This window comes from Balaenoptera musculus, chromosome 12, assembly GCF_009873245.2.
Source record: "Balaenoptera musculus isolate JJ_BM4_2016_0621 chromosome 12, mBalMus1.pri.v3, whole genome shotgun sequence".
NCBI lineage: Eukaryota > Metazoa > Chordata > Mammalia > Artiodactyla > Balaenopteridae > Balaenoptera > Balaenoptera musculus.
Genome location: NC_045796.1, coordinates 21,052,361 through 21,075,684, shown reverse-complemented (window position 1 = coordinate 21,075,684; position 23,324 = coordinate 21,052,361). Strand labels below are relative to the sequence as shown.

Below are 23,324 nucleotides of genomic sequence, written 5' to 3'. Positions count from 1 at the left end.
TTGGACCGTACATTTCCAAGGGGAGAATTTTATGGCATGTGAATTATATCCCAATAAAGCTGTTATAAAACATTAAAACTGGATGATTTTTATTTCAGGTGACTCAGGCTGTCGCAAAGCTGGGAATGTCCCAGATTCCTCAGAAGGATCTTTTGGAGACGGTTCGCCTAAGAGAACAAGTAACTACAAAAAGGTCTAAGCAAGAGCTGCCTCCTCCTCCTCCCCCAAAGAAGAGACAGATCCCTGTGGATTTGGAAACTAAGAAAAGGTGAGAACAGATAGAGACTATTTTCCAAACCCAATCCCGCACATAATGTATTTTGTACTCAGAACTTACTTTGTACTGATCACTAATCGTACGCAAATTTAGACATAATTATTGTAATGGAAATTCAACTACTGAACCACTCACTACCTCTGAGTCTTCTGAATATTCCACTTTACAGTGCTAAGCATCTAAATCACCTGGATGATTTTATTTATCTTGGGTTCAATTGGGAGAACTGTGTGACAGAACCCTTCTTCCTTTCCCATCAGTTACCTTGGGTGGATATGATTGTCCATGATCCCTCATTTATTCTTTCTTTCTCTATCACAGTTTCTACAATTTTGCTTTAGATCCATCTCCTTATTCTTTGTGACTCTCCTTCCTCTTCTCACCTTTAAAAAAACTTACTTCAGGGAAGTAATTCATTTTCAGTCTCCTTTTCTTCCTTTTCCCCCTTCTTTCTTTTTTCATGTCTTCTTTCTTTGTTAATTCCTTTATCATATTTATTAACAGATTCTTCATGTTTAGCTTTAAAATCCATCTTTGGTAAAATATCTTTTCATTGCTGACTCAAAAGAAACTCAGGATCCTTATAGGAGGAATAACCATGGCTGGCGTATAGTGAGCTTTTACTGGTGTCAGATCCTCTGTAGAGCTCTCCTGTGGGCGAGGTACTGTTCCTCACAGGCACTGGAGCAGGTAGTCTCAGAGCAGCCCTTGAGTAGTGCTATCATTCTTGCCCTTTGACAGTAGAATCCCAGTGCTTGGGTAAATGGGCTGTTATTTTTGCCTGAATAAAAATGATATGATTTCCCCAGTTTAGCTTTTATTAGACAAAGCAGGATTGTAATTTTATCTGATGACTTTCATTTGGATAATAAGGCAGTCCTCCTAAGAGCATCTCCTTGCAGGACCAGTGGACCTCTGAGTTGCAAGCAGCGGCTGTGGAACTTTTACTTCTGGAGCCAAGGTAGCAGATGAGGGAGATGCTTCTGATGTTGATATCACCATAGACCTTTCATTTCCTGAGTGCTTATATTCTGTCAGTGTATCTGGCAGGGTGTCTCTCCAGTGCTGACTATGTGCATTTGGAAGCTGGGAAGGTTGTAAAAGACTAGGGTGCATAAATACGTTCTGGTACCAATTCTGACTTCACAGGTGTAGTCCTACAAGACTGCTTTCTCTTCCTCCTCCCCTGCCCCAGACCAGATGCCAGTTACAAGCCCAGGTTACCTGTGTTTCTTACCGACTGGCTACAGGTTGGAGGTTTCCACGACCTCCTCCTGGGACTTCAGACGCTAGTCGCAAATCCAGGTTGTTACCTGTATTCTGACCAACTGGTTATAATTCAGAGGTTTCTAACACCACCTCCTCTGGTTCAGTTAATTTGACTAGAGCAGCTTACAAAACTCAGAGAAACATTTTACTTAATAGATTATCTGTTTATTATAAAAGGAATGCCACCCAGGAACAGCCAGACTGAAGAGATGCACAGGGCAAGTCATGGGGAAAGGGTGCAGACCTCCCATGCCCTCTCCAGGTGCCCCATTCTCTCTGAATATCCATGTGTTCACCAACTCGAAGCTCTCTGAACCCCATCCTTTTGGGTTTTTAGGGAGGCTTCTTTACATAGTCATGATTGATTAAATCATTGACCTTTGGCGATTGATTCAACCTCCATCCCCTCTCCTCTCCCCTGAGGTCAGGGGGGTGAGACCGAAAGTTCCAACCCTCTAATCACAGGGTTGGGTCTCCTGACAACCAGCCCACCTTTTTAGCTGGGATCCAAAAGTCATCTCACTAACATAACAAATGACACCTTTGTGGCTCTCATCACTGGAAATTCCAAGGGTTTGGGGAACACTGTGCCAGAAATAGGGACAAAGACCAAATATACATTTCTTACTATACATCACAATATCACAGTGCATAACTATAAAATCTTAAACACGACCATGTTATATAGGGTGAATTCTGCTGCAAGAAACAGAATTCTGTACCCGAAGTGACTTAAACAATGAGGTCATTGATTATCTCACATTACAGGAAATCCGGAGGTGGGGCAGTTTTAATGGGATGCTGTGGGTCAGCGTCCTGGCACCTTGTCTCTGCCCTCCTCAGCATGTTGGCTTTTCCCTTGTCTTCTCATGGTCCCAAGATGCTGCTGTAGCACTGGGCATGACATCCTTGTATAACCTGCTTTATAGGCAGGTAGAGCAGTTTTTCCTAATTTGTTTAGTTTAAAAATTTTTAATCAGGGAGAAAAACCTTTCCTGGAAGATATCAGCTAACTCCCGCACCCTGGTCTCACTGGCCAGGACTCAGTCACTTGCCCACACCTTGGGTTCCTGGGAGGTTGAAACTGTCCTGCCTTTTCAGTCTCTATAGTTGTGTTCTGGGGTACTCGGGCAGCAAGGAAGAAGTGTGGGGAGGGAGGTGTCTGTTGGGTGGGCACCTAGTTGTGAATTCCACAGTCTTTTATCCATGATTTGATTGATGCAGAAATGCCTTCAGTTCATTCCTGGACAAATAGAGGCTTGAGTACATCCAGTTCATTATAACAGACGGCAGTGAAGTTTCCTTATTAGAAATTTTGCCCAAAGTTTGCCCCTCTAAGTCTATTCATGTGTGCTAGTTTTGCATCTTGGAGTGATGTAGAGCTACATCATCTCTCTTCAATATGGTACCTCTTCAGAATTTCAGGGTAGGTTTCATATTCTAATTTACATTGTCCTAAAGTCTTAAGTATTCTTAAGCATCCTAATGTGACATGGTTTCCAGATCCTTTAATGTTTTTAGTCTGATTAGCTTGTCTTATTATTACACTATTAGCTTGTCTTACACTATTAGCTTGTCTTAAAATGGGCTGTCCGAGCAGATGTGAACCTTGAATAACTGCTTAGCACAGCTTATAATACATGCTTCAGAAATGATGGTTTATTTCCCCTTCTCTTCTCCTGGTGCTGCTAGTGGCTGTTTTTTGTTTTGTTTTGTTTTTTGTTTTCAGTCACCATAGGGACAGTCATTTCCTATAATCTAGATACATTTCTGTTAACATGACCTGAGATCGCTGGGCCTCTAAGGCGTTCACATTGCTCTTGCTACATTGAGGGCAGAGATGGAGTAAGTCTCCAAAGTCATTTAAAACATATGATCTTTGGTTTGTGCTCCTCTTCTCTGAAAGATTAAATAGAAATCTGCTCTTAAGACGACAGGAGGCGTGTACCCTTGTTTGAGTGATACTGTGACCCCTGGTTATGTACCTAGAGTGTCACAAAATCCCATTCAAGGTACAAGAAAAATTTATCTTGATGCAAAGACAAATATTCATAATTCACTAGAAACACTTTGAGCCAAGTTTCCCAAAAGAATCAGCAAGGACAACCTGTGCTTACCTGAAAGTCTCTGAAAATACCCAGATGTTGCTTTGAGAAGCCCTGGGGCAAAGCCCTGGACAAGAGCACAGACTCTTCAGCTTGAATCCCAGCTCTACCTTTTGTTAGCTTTGCTGCCTGGAGTAGTTATTTAAAACCTCTTGGAGCTCAATTGCTGCATCATTAGAAAGGATAATAATAGTGCATACTCACAGGGTTGTCAGTGAGGATTCCTTGACTTAATAATGCATATAAACCATTTAGAGAAGGGCCTGGCATATGGCCAGCAACCAGTGACTTGTTTCTCCTCACTGTGGTTTTGACTGACTTTCTCAACACCTCTCAAGTCTGTCCCCCTTTTCTCCTTCTCCACTGTCATTTGGTTCGGCTTCCGATACTACCACAGCCTGTTCTCTGGACTTGCCTCTCTTTATTCTTTCTCCTCAGTGAACACAGAAGGGTAAATATAATCACGTCCGTCCCACGCTTTAAACCCCTCACTGGCTCTCAGCTGTCTTTTGGGTAAGGTCCAACGCCTTAATCTGTCCTGCAGGGCTTTCCAGTTACTGGTCCCTGTGGCTCTCTGCCACGTTGTCAATTGTTCCTCCCCGAGTAGTGCTTGCTATCCCAGCCACACCTAACTACTTATAGTGTGCAAAGTGTGTTCCTCCCTTTCTTTGTTCTCCCTTTATGCGGAAAGCTCCTGGGCATGATGCTGTTGTTCCCCAGGAAGCCATTCCCTCCCCGATTGGGTTAGGAGGCATCCTGTGAATTCCTGGGATTGTGCTGGTTTACCTTCACATTAAGAGCCCAGGCCAGTGCCTGGCATATAGGAGACTCAGTCATTACATGTTGAATTAAAGAAGGCATTAACTTAGGAATGTCTGTACTTGTTCTTTTCTGCTGTGATCTAACCAGATCTGTTTTTCATGATCTACAAAGGGTTTACGAAAGTATAAGTGGTTTCTTATAATGTTTAAAATTTTTATTTAATTATTTTCTTTATTTATTGACATTACGATTTTGTTCCTGTTTTTCATACTTTTAATTGTAAATGTATGATCTTATTTTGTATGCTACTGTATTTCTGGGTTGGCTTTATTTTTGAGGAGTGCTTAAAAACACACGCCTCTTTCTTGAGCCAAGTGAAACAATAGAAGAAAATGACTGACATTTGGTAACATCTGAATCTCAAATCAGGTTTGATGCCGTAAGTGCTGAGCTGTTGAACTGGATCTTGAAATCAAAGACTGCCATTCAGGCCACAGAGATAAAAGAGTATAAGAAGATGCAAGGAACATCAGAAATGAAAAAGAAGTTGAAGGTAAAACATAAAACAAAAATATCACAGTGAATAAAATATTTCATCAGGATGGATTTGCTGTTGGCATAAAGATGTGATGGGATCCAAAATCTTGCAAAATGTAGCCGTAAGATACCTTTTAGAACGCTGTAGTACATTTTGAATCTATTCAAGCTGGCTGGCATTGGATCCCTGTGTGGAGGAGGAGTTTTTTTTCCTCCTTCCTTAACCGGTTAATTGAGATGTGCAGGAAGGGACACTTGCTAAGGTGATCTGGTTGTCCTTACTAATTTTTAGCTTCATTAGATCTATCTTAATATGGTATCTAATAGTACATGTGTGTATGCTGAAAATGTTTTGCCTTCCGAATGCAAGAAACTATTTCAAATCTCAAGATTTCTTCTATATACATTCTTTTTAGAGGAGAGACATATTTAAAACAAATAAACACTATAAAATGTATGGGATTGTAGCTCTGCTACTTTGTACCGCACGTGTGTTACTGTAAATTACAACAGGAGATTGCAGTGATTTATGTCTTTGGGGTTCATTAAGTCTCTGTACATCCTTGCATAAATTATTTAGGCACCAAGAGCAAGTCTGTATCACCATCTGCATCAGCAATGGCGTTTATAAAGAGTTTGGTGAATGTTTAAAAAACAAGACGTATGTGTAGATGATGTGAGTTAGAAAGTGGTAGGTACCGATGGAATTGAGAGGAGGCCAGGCTTGCAGCTGTCCCTATACACTGGTGAAGTCCAGAAGGCAAAGTGACACTGAAGGAGGGGGCTTGGAGCTGGTCAGAAGGGCACACCAGGCAGGCAGTGCCCCTGAGCAGAGGCTCGGAGGGGGGCAAGCGTGTTGTGATGCTTGGAACAGATAATTCGTTTTGTTTTGTGCTAGGCGTATGTGTAAAAGTAGTAGAGAGTTAAGGCTGGAGAGGTGGTTTAGGATCAGACCCTGGCTGACTTTGAATGTTTGGATGAGAAGTTGAGACTGATTTTTGCCTTATCATTCCACTGTAACTGTTCTTATTTAGAGGTCACCATTGACGATTGCTTTCAAAATCCAAAGGATAGATTTCTATTCTCATCAGACTTCCTTTCTTTGCAGCATTTGCCACTGTTTACCTTCCCTTTTTACATGTCATTTAAAAAGGATATTTTTTTAAACTTAAAATGCTAGCAACTAGAACTCAATAATATCGGAAAAGGCAATCTTTTACTTATAACCAAACAGTATGTTTTTTATAGGAATCCACAAATAGTCTAAAATTAGAAAATCTATTAATATACAGCATTAGTAGATTTAAATTCAAATCAAATAAATTTTAAAAGATAATCATCTCAATAGTAGTACATCTTCTTAACATAGCTTTAAGATGTCCAGTTCAAACCATCAGCCAACATTTTACTTAACAGTGAACTATTAAAATAATTCTCATTAAAATACACATTTATGAAATTACTGTTATTATTTAATGTCATTGTTACTAATAATATCATCTCACTCTTGATGAGTTCTAAGATATAAATTTGATTATACAGCTCCAGCGCTTGCAATTAATTAATGACTTGCCATTGCTGTGGGGATAAAATGTAAAGGCCACAGTGCCCTTACAAGGCACTTCCAGACAGCTCTCTTCCCTACCTCCAAGCAGAAACTCAGCACCTCTCACTCACTCGTCAGAGCTCCAGCCCTCCTGGCTCCTACGCTTTTCTCAATATCCTGCCTTCCCCATGTGTTGCTTTCCGGGCTCCGAATGGCCCTTTATTAAGCCTTTGCTGTGTGGCTGAAATGCCTCCTACTTCAGAAAGCCTCCTTTAGCCTCATTAGGCAGATTCCGTATTGCTTTGACCATACCTCTGTGAAAGCCCTTATTGCATTTATGTCATTATTTGTTTATATGCCTGCTGCCACTGCTTAGGAAGTGTGGATGATTTTCCCTTGAAACCTGTATTTTCAGCACTCTATGAAGTTCTTGGCTTATGGAAGGAGACCGTGATGACTGTGGAGAGGGGGAATGTGGAAGCACCGTCATCAGAGCCCTCTGCACAGGGGGTCAAGAGAGCCAGGCATGGGGGCTGTGCTCCATCATTCCATATGCTTCTGGAAGGCCAGCAGATGATATTAATGATCGTTCAACAACCCAATTCTCAAAGGCAGTAAAGTGGCAGAGAATTTGGAAGCTACAGTGATCTTTATGGAACAAGTCCCACAAAACACTGAGAAGTTAAATGCCATCCTGTGATCTAGGAACAATTTTACTTCCAGAAATTGTTACTCTGATATTTGAGGGGATAAAAGTAACAATTGTGTATGTTTATGTAAGGCATGATTGGCAGTTCCTGTGTTTTTCCTTTATTTATAAGTTCGTTTGTTGTTTCAGACAAGAAGTAGTAGATGCCAAAGATCTGAGAAAAATGTAACATAAAGGAAATTTAACCATTGCTTTAATCGCTAATTTTTCTTGCAAATTTGGGAAATATCAACTTAATTTTATTTTAGTGAAAGAATAACTTGTTCCCACTGATGCAATACCTGGGTGGAGAATCCCTAGTCTAATCTACCACCACCATAAAAAAGTAGCAAAAAATCAGTTTGTATAAAGCAGGTAATAATTTTTCTCCAGTTTGACGGTGACTTTTTACATTGATAGTTTAACAAAAATAAGTGGTGTTTCGTAGAATCTCTTGTTCTTTCTTGATCTTTGACTATAAAAATGGTTGTTTGACTTGGTCACATTAAGGTTTGTGTGGATCAAAATAGGAGAGTTAAATTTATTTGATAGTGCTTACATTCATAGACCCTAGAAGTGGGATTCTTCTCTAGGTTGTCTGGTTGAAGTAATATGGGTTGCTTGGATGCTTTGATTGTGCTCTTTTGGACACTATTTGAGTGGTTAGGTAATTATCAAATGGAGAAATTTCAAATACTGACTGTGTATACAACACGTGTGTGTGTATGTGTGTTTCCATGGTTTTGCTCAGCCCTTTCTAACTAATTCTGGAAGATTTTGTCTTCCCCTGTCTCTGAGATATAGGGACATTGAGAATATAAAATCATAGAGACATAAATATTAAAATTAAGAGCCACTCTTTGAATATAAAGGATAAAATACTTTGGTTTGGGTCCTAAAGCATATTGTTATTGTTAAAAAATTATGTATGAATTATGCTGGTAATTGAAGTTTGTGTTAGACCCTACACTTAGTGTAACACCAACAAATGATATTGGGCTCAAATTATTTCTGTCTTTCGTATTACTTAATTTATTTTTGTTCGGTGATCTCTGTCTTCATAGTGCATTCAGTTCATTTCAGTCAAACTTGTTATTTTTATGGCGTGGAGTATACTGAGGCCATGTATGTGAATAAATATTCTGGATCTAAAATACTAATTTTAATTACCTCCTCCTGATAGGAACTCATGTAGGTAGTGTAAAATTTTTTCTTCTTATAAAAGAAACCAGGGACTTCCCTGGCGGTCTAGTGGTTAGGACTTCGCCTTCCAATGCAGGGGGTGCGTGTTTGATCCCTGGTCGGGGAGCTAAGATCCCACGTGCCTCGCGGCCAAAAAACCAAAACATAAAGCAGGGGCAGTATTGTAACAAATTCAGCAAAGACTTTTAAAGATTTTTTTTTTGATGTAGACCATTTTTAAGGAAACCAAAGTTTTATATTGTTTGTTTGAATTTACCTTTTGAAATTTAATCATCTCTAGTGTTCTGGAGGGCAGCCTGAAATGGCATAGTTTTATCTTGGTATTTTCTTAGGTAAACTTTGACTGTAACACCTAAAGAGAATGTGGGAGGGACATTAAATATAAAAACTTCAGTAAGCATTAATACTATATTGAGAAGAAAGTCTGCACTTTTCTTATATTGGGACTTTATTTTCAGGGAATAGAAAAGGAACAGATGGAAAGAAGTTCCAGACTAGATGAATTAAACCAAACCGGACAAATCCTTTTGGAGCAAATGGGAAAAGGTGAGAACCTTGATTTTTTTTTTTTTTTTTTTAATCAATACTTTGCCAGACATATGGGAGTCAATTCTTAAAGCTACATCATCCAAGTGCCCCATTACTCTGTTATAGTAGTTGACGATCTTTAGGAACAAAATAAGCTAAACCAAGAAAACCGGGTTTGGTATAGCAGTCGTGAAAGTCAAATGAAAACAGATAATTTCATTTTTTATGAACATTTCTGTGCTACAAGAGAAGTCACAAAACTTAATTCACATGCATTAGGTAGAAAGGTCCTACCAGACTTCACCATGCTGGAATTTTTTGATGAAACTAGTTTGAGAAAACCAGTGATGTAATTATTCAAACATCTGTTTTACTGAAGAATTTGATGTGCTTTTCTAACTGAACTGAATCATATATCTGCATCCTAAGCAGCACCACTGGTGTAGTGGTATCATGCAAGATTCCCATATATCTGCATCCTTACATAAGCAGACTCTGGGCAAATTACACTCTGTAAAGAAATTTCTTCTACATTAATTATCCATGGCCTAGGATTTATTTCAAATGTATTGAAGAGGAGGAAAGGCCGGGAGAATCACCCAGTTGTGCTTTCATTTCGGTTCAACATTTCTGGTTTTAAAGCAACAGTAGGATTAACGGCACTAACCACATGTAGAGAAGTAAAATACAGTACTGTAAATTTAGAATAATGGATAAAGTGGAATGACAGTGGGAAATGTTAAAAACCACTTTTACTCTCACTAACAAAAGGCAGACACTCCCCCAAAATGAGAAAATTAAACCGAACATACAGACCCTATTCAGACGAGTGTCCCAATTTCTAAGCTTCCCACCCCATCCTAAAAATTTTTAATAACAGATTTTTTAAAATAAATGAATCTCTGCACTCTAATTCTGCCACACTCACTAAAAGCTGACACAGACATGAATTTAATTCAGTTCATAGACTCATGAAATTACCCCACACACACCCAGATAAAGTCTGGTTTCCAAGCTACAGTGTCGATGTAGAAGTGAAGAATCTATGATTGTAACTAACATAAATTTAACACACAATTTATTGTAATTATTGAAGTATCTCAAGGGAAGTTATATTCTCGCTCTGTCTCTAGGCCCCTTCAAGTAAATACTTGAAAAAGTAATCTCCAAGTGGGGTTGTTCACACCCAGTAATAAGACACCTAGCTAGGGTGGAGTTTGAATGAAAATACTATTCTGTTTGGAAGGAAAGAAGGAGGAAGGGAAGAAAGGGTGGGAGGGAGAGAGGGATGAAGGAAGGAAGTAATTAAGCTGTACAAATAATCTATGACAGTGGTACATTTCCATAATTTCTAAATAAATGAACATATACTGGGCACATACATACTTTTGTGTATGTATGTGTGTGTGACCCTAGTATATATACAAAATAAATCAACATATTTTTCAAAAGGCAGAGGGAAAAATAATCCAAGCTTCTTTTAAAATGTGGTTTTCTGGGGTGGAGGAGGGTGATTGATCCATTAGGGACACCAGGAAACTTTCTGGAGAGGTGGAGGTATTCTATGTACTGATAAGTGTGTGTAGGTTTCTCAAAACAGCACAGTTTCATGTATTTCAATGTAAGTAAATTTTACTTTAAGAAATGTGAAAATAGTAATGATTAAATGGGTGAGGAGTGAGTAGGGGTATATAGATAATTCAAGAATGGTAGAATGTCATTAATTACTGAAGCTGGGTAATTGATACAGGAGGTTGATTCTACTGTTCCATTTATTTGTATATATTTCCATCTTCTACAATAAAAAGTCAAAAAATGTAAAGATTAAAAGCTACATTTTAGAAGATTCTCGTCAAACTAATATTCCTAATTCTGCCATGGATGTCTGTGGCTTTTTCAAGGAGAGTTTCAGCAGACCTCCAAAGCAGTTATCATTGTTGGAGTAAGGAATAGGGTTTATAAGAAAAGCCTTTCAAAGCAAGGTGAGAAAAAGAATCATACGTAAAACTGCTTGGCAAAAATATTAATCTTTACATTCCCCTGAGCCACTGGGTCTGTGTGGGGAAAAAAGTTCTTTAATGCAGGTAAAAATTTCAAATATAAACAACACCTTATCAAATTTAACTATTAAAAAATACCCGTCATAAATCAATATAATGCACCAAAAGTGATCAAAATTCAAATAATCTCAATGAATTTACCTTAATGTAACTACATTTCTCCAATGCTGCCAAAGTAAAATTTTCTTTTACCACCTCCCTCCAAAAAGAATTCCCAATATATCAACATATAAGCCTATGGAATTTGATGATGATCCTATGTTTTGTAAACATTTCCCTTGATTTTAATAGTGATAGATTGAAAAGCTAAAGTCAAGTGAGAGTGACAGGAATATGTTATATGTTATCCCTTCTAGAAAATTAATAAAAGGATGGGATATTGATTTTGGCTTTTGATTAGTCATCTAAGAGTTGGATGTTCTGTAGAAATAGAAAAAGCTACAACTTTGGATCTCTGGGAGCAAAACAATTATTTTAAAAGACAATACACAGTTTTCCTTTTTTAAGATGTAAATTGTGCTTTATTTATTACTTGACACTCGTCCAAACTATATCAAGCTTAGAGGAGGGAGATTTAAATTTTGAGAATTGGTTTGAAAGGCTAAAGTGAATGGATAGTGAAATATTGTCAGTGAATTAAAAAAAACTATGGAAGAAGTTTCTTCAGCTTCCCAAGTACGTAAAATGAGTACCTCTTACCTATTTTCTGGATTAGTGGTGATAATTTTCCATCTCAAAATTTTATTTGCCAGCTTAATTTTCTTGTTTATCATAAATTGTCCTGACATGTAAATGAAGTGGCTGATATTACTCCTTTGCCCGCTTAAAATAGAAATGACCTGGCAGACGCACAGCCTAGATCTCCATTGCTCAGATTGTCAGAAAAGTGGTAATTTAGGACTTCCCTGGTGGTGCAGTGGTTAAGAATCCACCTGCCAATGCAAGGGACACGGGTTCGAGCCCTGGTCCGGGAAGATCCCACATGCTGCAGAGCAACTAAGCCCGGGCGCCGCGACTACTGAGCCTGCGCTCTAGAGCCCATGCACCACAACTACTGAGCCTGCGTGCCACAACTACTGAAGCCCACGCGCCTAGAGCCCGTGCTGTGCAACAAGAGAAGCCACCGCAATGAGAAGCCTGCGCACTGCAACGAAGAGTAGCCTCCGCTCGCCACAACTAGAGGAAGCCTATGCGCAGCAACAAAGACCCAACACAGCCAAAAATAAATAAATTAATAAATTAATTAATTAAAAAAAAAGAAAAGTGGTAATTTAGTTAGTTTATGACCTCCATTAACAGGGATAATTGAACTTGGACTGTGGTGTGAATGTTTTGTCTAGGTGTAATAGTCTATTCCTTGTGTGATGGTGGACAGTTTACTTCAGCAATTGACATGGGTGATATATCCAGATTATGTAATGTCACGTTTGCATTTCTAATTTTCAGTGGATACGGTGTGTTACAGAAATTTTCAGAATTGCATCATCTGTGGATCCTAAGTGACCTTTTGTTTTATATGCCTGGTTTTTCCCTTTAGGGCTCTCGTTACCCTGGATTTTGATTACAAAGTTTTATTGCTCCTGCTCAAATAATAAAGATGTTAAACCCGTTCTTTCAACATGCATGCTTTCCTCAGGACATAAAGATTCCTTTGTAGATTTCCCATACCTTTTCATAGTAATTTTCAGTGATTCAATGGTATTTTATATTAAGAGAAGGACAATGATAAAACCTATTATTATATGTAACTTATTTCTATGAACATTCTCTGCCTCTCAAAAATATGAGACAAAATTATATGTCAGTAATAAACATAATGGCATTTTTTTTCCTGATGTGTTTCTAAAGTAGATAATCTTAGCACTGCATTGATATTTTGGCATTTACTGGTCTGTGTGTAGCATTCCCAGTAGGCTTGCTGATGCTTCTTGGGCCTGGCTACTGGTGCAGTATTCCTGCGCTCACCAGATTGCTCCCAGCACTGGGAGTTCCAGCCCTTCGTTGTGCAATTCCTGTGACCTGTGGTTTGATCACAAGTCTCAAGCTGCCTCCTCCTTTTTCTAGCCAGCTGTTTTTCTTGATGACAGAGGGTCTACCTTCTGATGTCAGAGCCCCAGATAAGTCCAGACAGTTCATTTTATTTCTCGTGCTCAGACTAGAAACTAGTAGAACAGTAGGTTGCCAAGGATGGAGACACATGTTCTGTAGAAAAGGCAGTGGCTGACACTCCACTTATGTGCCTTTTGTGTTGGCCATCCCCCTCCTGAACTGCTATTTTAAGCTCCCCCTCTCCTGTTTTTATCAAGGAATTAAACTTAGTTATTTTTAAGTGCATCATTACAATGTTGTTGTGTTAAAAGGGACTTAAGGGAGTGATCATTATGTATGACATTGCCTCATTATTTTGAATAGGTTAGAATGTTTATAACAAATCCAAAACAAATTTTGTAATAATTTATAAAGTGTCTGCTTATTTTTCATGTCTGCGTAGAAGGTCTTCCTACTGAAGAAATAAAAAATGTTCTGGAGAAGGTATTATCGGAATGGAAGAATATATCCCAGCATTTGGAAGATCTAGCAAGAAAGATTCAACTACAGGAAGATATAAATGCTTATTTTAAGCACCTTGATGAGCTTGAAAAGACCGTAAAGACAAAAGAGGAGTGGGTAAAACACATGCCCTTTTCAGAATCTCCCCAGCAGTCCTTGCCAAGCTTGAAGGATTCCTGTCAGGTAAAGACACAACCATACAGAACATGAAAGAATTCTGTGTCCAGTCCTGTATTTCAGAAGATGTTCCTTGTATCATGAACTTTAGGTTAATTCTGCTCTGATTAACTTTCTGTGAGGATGTTCATCTTCAGCGAATCATGTGGTCATATTTTCTCTTCATAGCAAGAATTAACAGACCTCCGTAGCCACCACCCCAGAATTGAAATGCTGCGTGCAAGCTGCTCAGCCCTGAAGTCTCAGCCTTCTGCCCCAGATTTTGTCCAGCGGGATTTTGAGAGCCTTGTGGGCCGTTACCAAGCTGTGCAACAGGATTTAGAGGAGCGTCACCAACAGCTCGAGAACGGTAAACCCATTCTCTTGCGTTTTCTTATTAGACAAACCCACCATCTCCTTTCTCAGTTTGCCTTAACTTAAAAATTACTCCCAATATTTAGACCTTTAGTACACTTGCTTGTTTTGCACCAGCCTCACTCTGTTTTCCTCTGTGCCTGGTACTGTTCCAGTTCTTAAAGTATACTCAGGCTATTTCCTGGATTCACCCTTGTTTGTAAAAATGCAGACAGCTTTCATGTGCTATTAAAATTGGGTTAATAGGACATGATGATTTTTAAAGAGTTTTTTTAGGCATGTTGTTTCTCCTTTTCACTGAAGGAGGCCAGCTGATAATCATTACTAGCAGGCCTAAAAAGAATGATCACTTGCTTCTGTTTGCTCAAAATGGTTGCAGTTTTAGCAATGCCATCTCCTCTTTTCAAAGAAATCGTCTTCCTCTTTCAAAGTCTGAAAAATTTTCAAGAGTTTTTACTTCTGAAATAAGCCTGGTTTGGGAAAGTTAACTGTTAAAGGTTTTGAAAGCTCATCCCTCATATATTATATTTTTTTCTCCTTGGCTTTTAAGTCAGGAATTGTGTTGCATTATGTAACGTTATGGGGAGTGCATGCTAAGCAGCTACACACTTAACCATACCCTTCCTTGCAGCAATCGTAGATTATATAATGACTTGTAAGACTCTGTATGTGCATGGTAAGCAAATGTATCATGTTTCCTTTCTTCTGGAAAGGCATTTGGCCACCATACTCTTTGTTTATTGAATTCAGTTAACTTAGACTGTGAAGCGTTTGAGAGTACCTCCTTTTCAATTTGCTGTTCCAAAATATGCTTTCATTTTTGACAAAGCAGTTTATTTTATTTTTTTTTAAAGTTTAATTTTTATTTATTTATTTATGGCTGTGTTGGGTCTTCGTTTCTGTGCGAGGGCTTTCTCTAGTTGTGGCAAGTGAGGGCCACTCTTCATCGCGGTGCGTGGGCCTCTCATTATCGCAGCCTCTCTTGTTGCGGAGCACAGGCTCCAGACGCGCAGGCTCAGTAATTGTGGCTCACGGGCCTAGTTGCTCCGCGGCATGTGGGATCTTCCCAGACCAGGGCTCGAACCCGTGTCCCCTGCATTGGCAGGCAGATTCTCAACCACTGCGCCACCAGGGAAGCCCCGACAAAGCAGTTTAAATGTTCAGTTTCTTAACTTTAAAACAATTGGTAAATTTATTTATTTTTTGTTGTTTTTAATTGTGGTAAAATATACATAACATAAAATTTACCATTTTAACCATTTTAAAGTGTAGAGTTCAGTAGTGGAAAATATATTCATATTGTTGTGCAACCCATCCCCAGAACTTTTTCGTCTTGTAAAACCGAAACTCTGTACCCGTTAAACAGCAGCTCTTTATTCCTTCCTCCCTCCAGCCCCTGGCAACCACCATTCTACTTTCTGTTTCTATGAGTTTGACTAGTCTATATACGTCACCTAAGTGGGATCATACATTTTTTGTTTTTTTGTGACTGGCTTATTTCACTTATCCTCAAAGTTCTTTTGTGTGGGTTGCACGTGTTGGAATTTCCTTCCTTTTTAAGGCTGAGTAGTATTCCATTGTATGTATACACCATATTTTGTTTATCCATTCATTTGTAGATGGGCGTTTGGGTTGTTTCCACCCTTTGGCTGTTGTGACTTTTGCTGCTACTTGGTTTCACCTCTTTGTGCGTCAAATGAACTGGCTTCCTCTCTACACAAGTGTTGCTTGTCTGTAAATTTGACATCAATGTCTGAAGTAGACATCACTCCAGCTGCCTTGTGCGGCCGTTATTTCTCAGGGTACCTGTGCGGCCTGGCTGTGGTGTTCAGTGTAACGTCCACCCCTCTGTGGATGGCAGTTTGTCTACACGCCTGAACTTAGAGGAAGACTGGTTGAGGGGATCTTTGTCTCCTTTTATTCTTTGTGTAGCTACTGGGGAAAAGGAGATTATATGAGACAAAAGGAACATTGTAGTACCATCTTCAGAGAGTCATTTCATCATGATGAAATGGAGAAAAATGATGGTGGGTTACTTAATATTTCAAACATCAACATCCGCAGGAATGAAGTCACTATATGACTCTCAGAAATGCCAATGGAGTGATTTATTGTGTCTCTAACAGAGACCCTTTTTAATCTTAATTACAGAGTTTAACTTCTTCTGTATTAGAATTCACTTATTAAATAGGAAGATTAACAGTACATATAACAGTATTAGTTTCCTGCCATTATTTTCTCAAAGTAAGTATTTTTCAATAAACAGAACTGAAGAGCCGACCTGGACGTGCGTATTTGGAAACACTGAAAACGCTGACAGATCTGCTAAATGATTCCGAAAATAAGGCCCAGACGTCTTTGAATGTCTTGAATGATCTTGCAAAGGTGGAGAAGGCCCTGCAGGAAGAAAAGGTAATATATATTATAGGTCCTAAGACCTATAGACCTAAGAAGTTTAGGCTCATTTCTAATATCTCATATCACATATTTTGAAATATTTTTTCAGCTATTTAAAAAATATATTAGTTTTGGTCAAAATTAGTCAAACATTTCTTATGTTTCTTGTAATTTGAAGGTTAATCACTATAATGTAGGACCTCAGCTAAAAGATAGTTATTAAATATTTTTAATAGAATAAAAGCATCTTTTCTCCTTCTATTGTGAGTAGCTTAAAATTCTCGACCATATAAAGTATCTTTAATGAAATGAAGACAATCGATTGTGTTGTTTTTTTACTGTATTGAATGAAAATGCTTCCCTGGTCATTTAAGATATGTGCCTCTGCACTATTTCCTCAGATGCAACAGATCCACCATGGAGCCCATCACACTGGGCCCTCACTGGGCCTGTTGTTCCGCTGGTTTTTAGTGCAGAGGATACATTGTGTCTAAACGACACACAACTCATGTAGCTGTGACTTTTCTGATCACACTTATTCTTTTTTCATGAGTCTTTCACAATTCTTTTTTGATCAAATTCTTTTTAAAAAGTGACTTTGACTGTTTATAGCCAGTATTACTACATCTGCACAGACAAATTATTGTGTGTATTTTTAATCTTGAAAACTGTTTTCCAGGCCCTTGATGAAATCCTAGAGAATCAAAAACCTATACTGCATAAACTTGCAGAAGAAACAAAGGCTTTGGAGAAAAATGTTTCTCCAGATGTAGAAAAACTGTATAAGCAAGAATTTGATGATGTTCAAGGAAAGTGGAACAGACTAAAGGTCAAGGTTTCCGAAGATCTGCATTTGCTTGAAGAAATTACCCCCAAACTCAGAACTTTTGAGGTAAATCTAAAGGCCATTAGGAGTTTAAGTTTATTACAGAGTAAAATAGTAATTATCAGTAACTAACTATTATTTGAGTATTTTGCATTCTTTCTGGCCCCATGTTTATTACGTACTTAAGTTGGCATGTATAAATCCCAACCAAAGACATACTTTTAATGTGCTGGGGAACACATTTATCTCCTTCGGCCTTGCAAAAAGGTTTCTTGGTAGAGGTCAACTGGATGGAGAGTTCCAGAGGAAAGGATAAATGTGAGGACGTAGGAGAAAGTGGTCAAAGTCCATGTCAGACGGGACAGTCAGAATTTTAACATTTCACCTGTGAGGAAGCTGGAGAAGTGAAGTAGTGAAGTTTCCAAATCACCTGGTTTTCTAATAGAAAAGATCTGGATGAAGAATGAACCAATCGCACCCTCTTCCCTACCGCCCCCCCGAGTGCCTCTTTACCTTGGTCTTTTGTGGTTTTTTTCCTCCACTGATGTATCCCAGGGTATACTTCTCGTACAGTGCCTGGCACAGAGAAGGCACTCAATAATATTTTTCAGTGAATAAAATGAGATTAGTAATAGATTTAGATTTGGGGATATATATATGTGTGTGTGTGTGTGTGTGTGTATATATATATATTATATATTTGGATTTGAAGATTTTACATATATATATATATATATATATATATATTTGGATTTAGATCCCAAGAGAATATATATGAGATTAAATTTATGAATATATATGAGACAAAATTTATGAAAATGATGTTTTAAAAATCAAAATCAGAGAACATGTGGTAGAAGCTGGTGGACTATACAGATCAGTGTGAAGAGATCCAGAAAGACCAGCAAGTGTGGTGATCACTGAACTTTGAGGGAAGCTCTTTGACACAGGAGTCAATGGACAGTTCCAATTCATGACCGGGAGAATAAAGATGGCAAGGGCTCTGTGTGTGTGTGTGTGTGTGGTGGTAGTGGAAGGAAGTGGTTTTCTCTAAGTTTAAGCTGCAGTTTTACAGTGAGATCTCATTAGAACAAACCATTAATTTTGAAGAGGAGGGTTTTTTTTGTGGTTCAGTATTTTTGGCTCATTTAATTTTGTGAGTGGATCCACTTCCCCTTGTCTGTCTTCAGTTGTAATTCTTTCCAACTTTAAAAACCCAAATTACCCTTATTCATAATTTAAAATTTTTGGTTATGATCCAAGCATTGGATTGTCAGTGGTTCTCAACCAGGGGTCATTTTCCTCCCAGAAGGACATTTATTAATGTTTGGAGACATTTTTGGTTGTCACACCTGTGGGGAAGGGAGGGTGCTATTGGCACCTTAGTGGGTAGAGGCCAAGGTTACAGCAAATGCACAGGACAACCGCCACAATGGAGGAATTTTCTGGCCCAAATGTCAGTAGTGCCAAGGTTGAGCAATGCTGGATTAAGTATTTCCTGCACAGCTCTTGTAGCTGTGACTTTTTGGATTATACTTATTCTTTTTTCATGAGTTTTTCACAGTTCTTTTTTGATCAAATTCAAAAGATCATTGCTTTGTTTTCATATTTAAATCTGAGATGTAGTTCAGGAAATTTACGGGTGAAGATTAATCTAATGGTTAATCTCCTTTGACTCTTAAAAGTGTATTTAATTTATTTTAGGGTTAGCTAAATGCATGCCAATATTTTAATATGGAATTTAAAGAGAATAAACATTCCTCCAAAACGCAAAATAGAGTTCTGTGGTGATAGTAATCCAGATGTGGGCTTTACTGGGTTGTTACTAATGTAGCAAATCCAGGCACTTAAAGTGGCCAGTTGGAGCATATGCCACATTTATTTCCATTAAAAATATCTCACTTTAAGCACCTGTGTCTGGATATTTAGGTTTTTTTTTGTTTTTTGTTTTTTTTGTTTTGGTTGCTTTTATTACAGTAACAGATTTGGAATGTAACTTACAAATTTTTAATTTATTTTTTGTTTCCTAACTACAAGATTGTTGATGATGTCAGTATGCCCTAATTCAACTTCTTTATTGAAATGTTTATTTCTAAAGAACATTTTTGCTCCTTTATTTGCTTTGAAGGAATTGCTTGTTACTTAATTACTCACAATTCACTTAGAAAAACTTTTACTTTTTCCCCTAGAGATAATTGCAGTAAATATTCATTTACAGGTTAAAATTGTTTTTCCTTTTTCAATGACTTGGTATCTATTTTTTTAGGCATTCACGTTCTACTTGTCTTTAAGGCATGAAGTACAGTAGGTTTTTGATTCAATGCCAATTTATGATGATGTTTCTTAGGAACAAAGTGGTTGACTTGTTTATTTTTAAAATGCATTTTAAATTATATAAGAAATACATAAATACTGCTCACTGAAGACATTGAATAATTGAGAAGTATTGAGAGTGAGCATTTAGAGTTCCCTTTCTTCCCCAATACCATTTCCTTTCCTGGAGGCAGCTAACGTTAACAGTGATCCTTGCTGAGGTTAACATGCTCAAAGTCAGGAAGAAAAGTTCCTGAATATTACTAATTCTAATCATTTTTTCCACACTGACAGAACCAGATGATACTGGAACTCCATGAGGGATATGTAAATAGACGGTACACAAATGCATGAGTATGGATTGGAGTATCAATCCCACTACTCAAAATAATAATGCTTTTCATTGACACAGCACATTTAAACTTTGAAAGTATTTTCATAGCTATGCAGTTACTTTTTTCCTACCATCCTACAATACTTGTCAGGTTATCTTGTTATCTGTTTATGTGCAAGTTTTAGTTTTCTGTTATTTGTTGACAAATACTGTTTTCCTTATGTGCCTGCATTTCCTTTATCTACATGGCTGGTTTCTTTTGTACAGGTAGAGGTTGGGCCAGCATTGTTATTCACAGTGTCATGCTCAAATATGTTCTTAAATTCTTCTTTTTTTTATCTATTACATGCCAAATTAATAACCTCACTTCCTGTACTTAAGAATTAAAATGTTAATTGGTACTTTAAAAAACTCTCATGGAAAGACCTACCACTCCTTCCAGGAAGCAAAATATTTAAAAATACACAAAAAAGGTAATATTTTCACTGTTGATTTTACTGACATGACTTTCTTATGAGTTATGGGGATTAAATATTATAAAATCCCAAGACGCCACTTATCACCAGCAATAACATTTTTGAATTCAGGGGCTGCAAGGGTATTTCATATTATTTCCTTTCCCGTATTCAGGATCCCCTGCAGGGTGGTATAACCATGAAATTGTGAAACTGTCCTCAAGGCCCGCACAAAACTCTCTCTTATATTGGTATTTACCAATGCTCCCTCCTCTTTGGACCACCTCTTTAGCCCCTTCTTCTGTTTGCAGACTTTCATGTAATCTGTTGCCCTGTTGCCATGTAATCCCATTACCCTTTAAATCTGACTCCTGCTTGCAACCTCTCCTCTCTTGAATTCACTGTCTACACTGATGCCAGTTGTATTTCTGGAAAGGATCTGGTTGTCTTTGCCATAATAGTACAAAGTGCTCTCATGCACATCTCATAGCTCCTGCCCTTTCCTTGCCCTGCAGCCCTGTCTGCATCTTCTCCTGTGCACTGCTTCGGGTGGGGAGACAGTGCGGTGGGTCACAAAGAACACATTGGACGATTGCCTTTCTCCGGAAATGTCATTTACTTGCTAGGAATTCACAGCCTCCTTGGTTCCTCCTTTAAGTGTAAGCTGCTTCTACAAGCAGTCTTTGGTCTTACTCACCTTCACACCTGCAGCTAATTATTCCCTTTTCTTCTACACGTTGTTTACACCTTCACAAGAACCCCGTCTCAGGCCAGCTTTTATTATGGCTGAGACCTGCCTGTCTGTCCTCCCCCAGGGCATGAGCTCTTTGAGCACAGGAACCTTGTCTGGGGTACTGCAGGTAAGCGGATGTGAAAGGCTCTGCCTTGAAGGTGCCTGCAGACATCATACACACTCGTCCCGTCTAATGAGGTTGGATCTATAAAATCTAAATGCCCAGTTGTCCTTGGCAGGACACCCATGTAGTCAGACCTCTTCCTTCGGTTGCTGAGCAAAGACACACACTGAACACTCTGTGTTCTCACGCAGAGTGGGGAAGGGGACGTGCTGGAGCTCTGAGACATGCAGAACCAGGTGTAGAAATTACTTTGGAACACATTTCAGGGTAAAAACCCAATGGTAAATATTTTCTAACAAAAATATGCAGTATAGCTGATTTAATTCTTTCTAGGTAACATATAACTGATCGAATGATCTCATAAGAGTTTTTTTTTCTCATTCTGAATGCATTTTACTTCAATAAAGGGAATATTGATGCTTTCTGAACCTTAAATTTAAGAACTCTGGTGGTTTCTGATAAATAAATGTAGTAACAAAGTCACTGTTGGCCTTCCCTACTAAGCGAGGGAACACTTCTTTTTAGAGTGTTTTGAGGTTAATGAACATTATAAAACAGATTAAAAAACCCTACTGCCTTAAAATACTGTTTTAATTCGGTTTTCACAATTCTTTTGCCTATATCCTGGGTTAGATATTGGCTGCTTAAAAAGCTGTGGACATTCCAACAGATGGGGGAGGAGCAAAATAAAATGCCAAGAATTTAGCTGTGAATAAAATCCTGGGAGGAAGTTGTGTACCTTGGAATCTTATTGTATTGAATTCAGAGTTACCAGGCTTCAGATTTCTTCTATCCCTGGCTCAGGGGCTGGGGGCTAGGAGATGGGGTGTGTAGGGTTAAAGGAATTGTTTTAATGACCTCACATTCCTTTTCTGTGACCCAGCAGCAGGTGTTACTCATCCAAAGTGCTTACGAATCAGAGCTTTTGAGCAGTGATGGTCAATGTAGCGTTTTGACCCCTCCAAACGAGAGTATTCCATACTTTGGTTTTCAAAACTACCATATTAGTCATTTTATATTTCTCTGAGAATTTATGAGTATAAATAGGAATGAGAAATGCTTACCCTAGATTAGTACTTACAGTTTGTTGTTGCATGTGAAATAATAACAGACATTTATTTCAGAAATTTACTAGTATTTTAAAGTTTTTCGTATTGCTCTAAAAGAACTGAAGTCTCCCCAGAGAAGATAGAAAGTTAGAAATTACCCAATTTAAATATCTCCATATATCTCTATCTATTTCTATATTCATTCTGCAAGTCGATGTAGATGGTGAAAAAATTAAATACTCATTATTGTGCATTAGAAACTCATAAGTGCATCAGCTGAGTGATTTTTAAATGGGCAGAGGAACACTCTTCATGTGAACTCCTTCACTTTCTTTGTAACCTATTTGCTGTACAATTGACCTAAAGATGAGCAGATTATGGTTTTTTTTTAAAAGCACAGGAAACATCTGCTGCAAGTGGATTGAGATAATATTTTCCTTCTAGGGAAAGAGGAGATGCTACAGGGCAGAGCAGAGCTGTCTATCTCCCGCATTTACCTGCACACAAATGGCTGCTAGTAGTGATCTTTAGTGATCTAAAAACCTTTCCTGCACTGTGTAGCCACAGGGTAGGGATGCCTTGTGAAGCTTCTGTTATCAGGCATTTCTAGAGTTTGGGCCTTTCCTCATGTACTTGGCTTCCTTCTGCTGAGCTGAATTTACCCGGGTCTAGTCAGAACTATCATAAGCAGTAGTTCTTTCAAACAGCCACTTTTGAACATGAGTTATGTGACGGAACAAGCATTAATGTTGGCAGCACTTAAACACATTAAACGGATGCTTATACAAATATGTACTCACCCTGGTTACTCATTCTTATGAAGTGTCTGTTAGGAATAGACACCAGAACTTGAAGTGGTAATTCTTTCATGGGGTTAATCTTGGTAATAAAGCACTTGATTTTGTAGATCTGAGTAATACTAGCTACCATTTACTGCATACCTGCTCTGTACCATCTCTGTTTTTCAAAACAATCAGGCGAGGCAGTTGTTATTATTCCTATTTCATAGGTGAGCTATGGAAGCTCCCAGAAGAGAA

General features: G+C 38.4%; 1 protein-coding gene across 10 annotated transcripts in view; it reads left to right on the top strand.

The window, feature by feature from the left end:
• UTRN (utrophin) overlaps nucleotides 1-23,324 on the top strand; it is a 504,261-nt gene that overhangs the window by 145,201 nt on the left and 335,736 nt on the right. For 8 of the 10 annotated variants that reach the window (XM_036870974.1, XM_036870970.1, XM_036870976.1 and 5 more), the window contains 7 exons: nucleotides 99-268; nucleotides 4,843-4,966; nucleotides 8,846-8,933; nucleotides 13,467-13,708; nucleotides 13,871-14,051; nucleotides 16,323-16,468; nucleotides 17,133-17,345. In XM_036870974.1, the coding sequence (XP_036726869.1) occupies nucleotides 99-268; nucleotides 4,843-4,966; nucleotides 8,846-8,933; nucleotides 13,467-13,708; nucleotides 13,871-14,051; nucleotides 16,323-16,468; nucleotides 17,133-17,345 (1,164 nt within the window). The remainder of the gene's footprint in view (nucleotides 1-98; nucleotides 269-4,842; nucleotides 4,967-8,845; nucleotides 8,934-13,466; nucleotides 13,709-13,870; nucleotides 14,052-16,322; nucleotides 16,469-17,132; nucleotides 17,346-23,324) is intronic. The other 2 variants (XM_036870977.1, XM_036870968.1) reach the window with 1 other exon arrangement.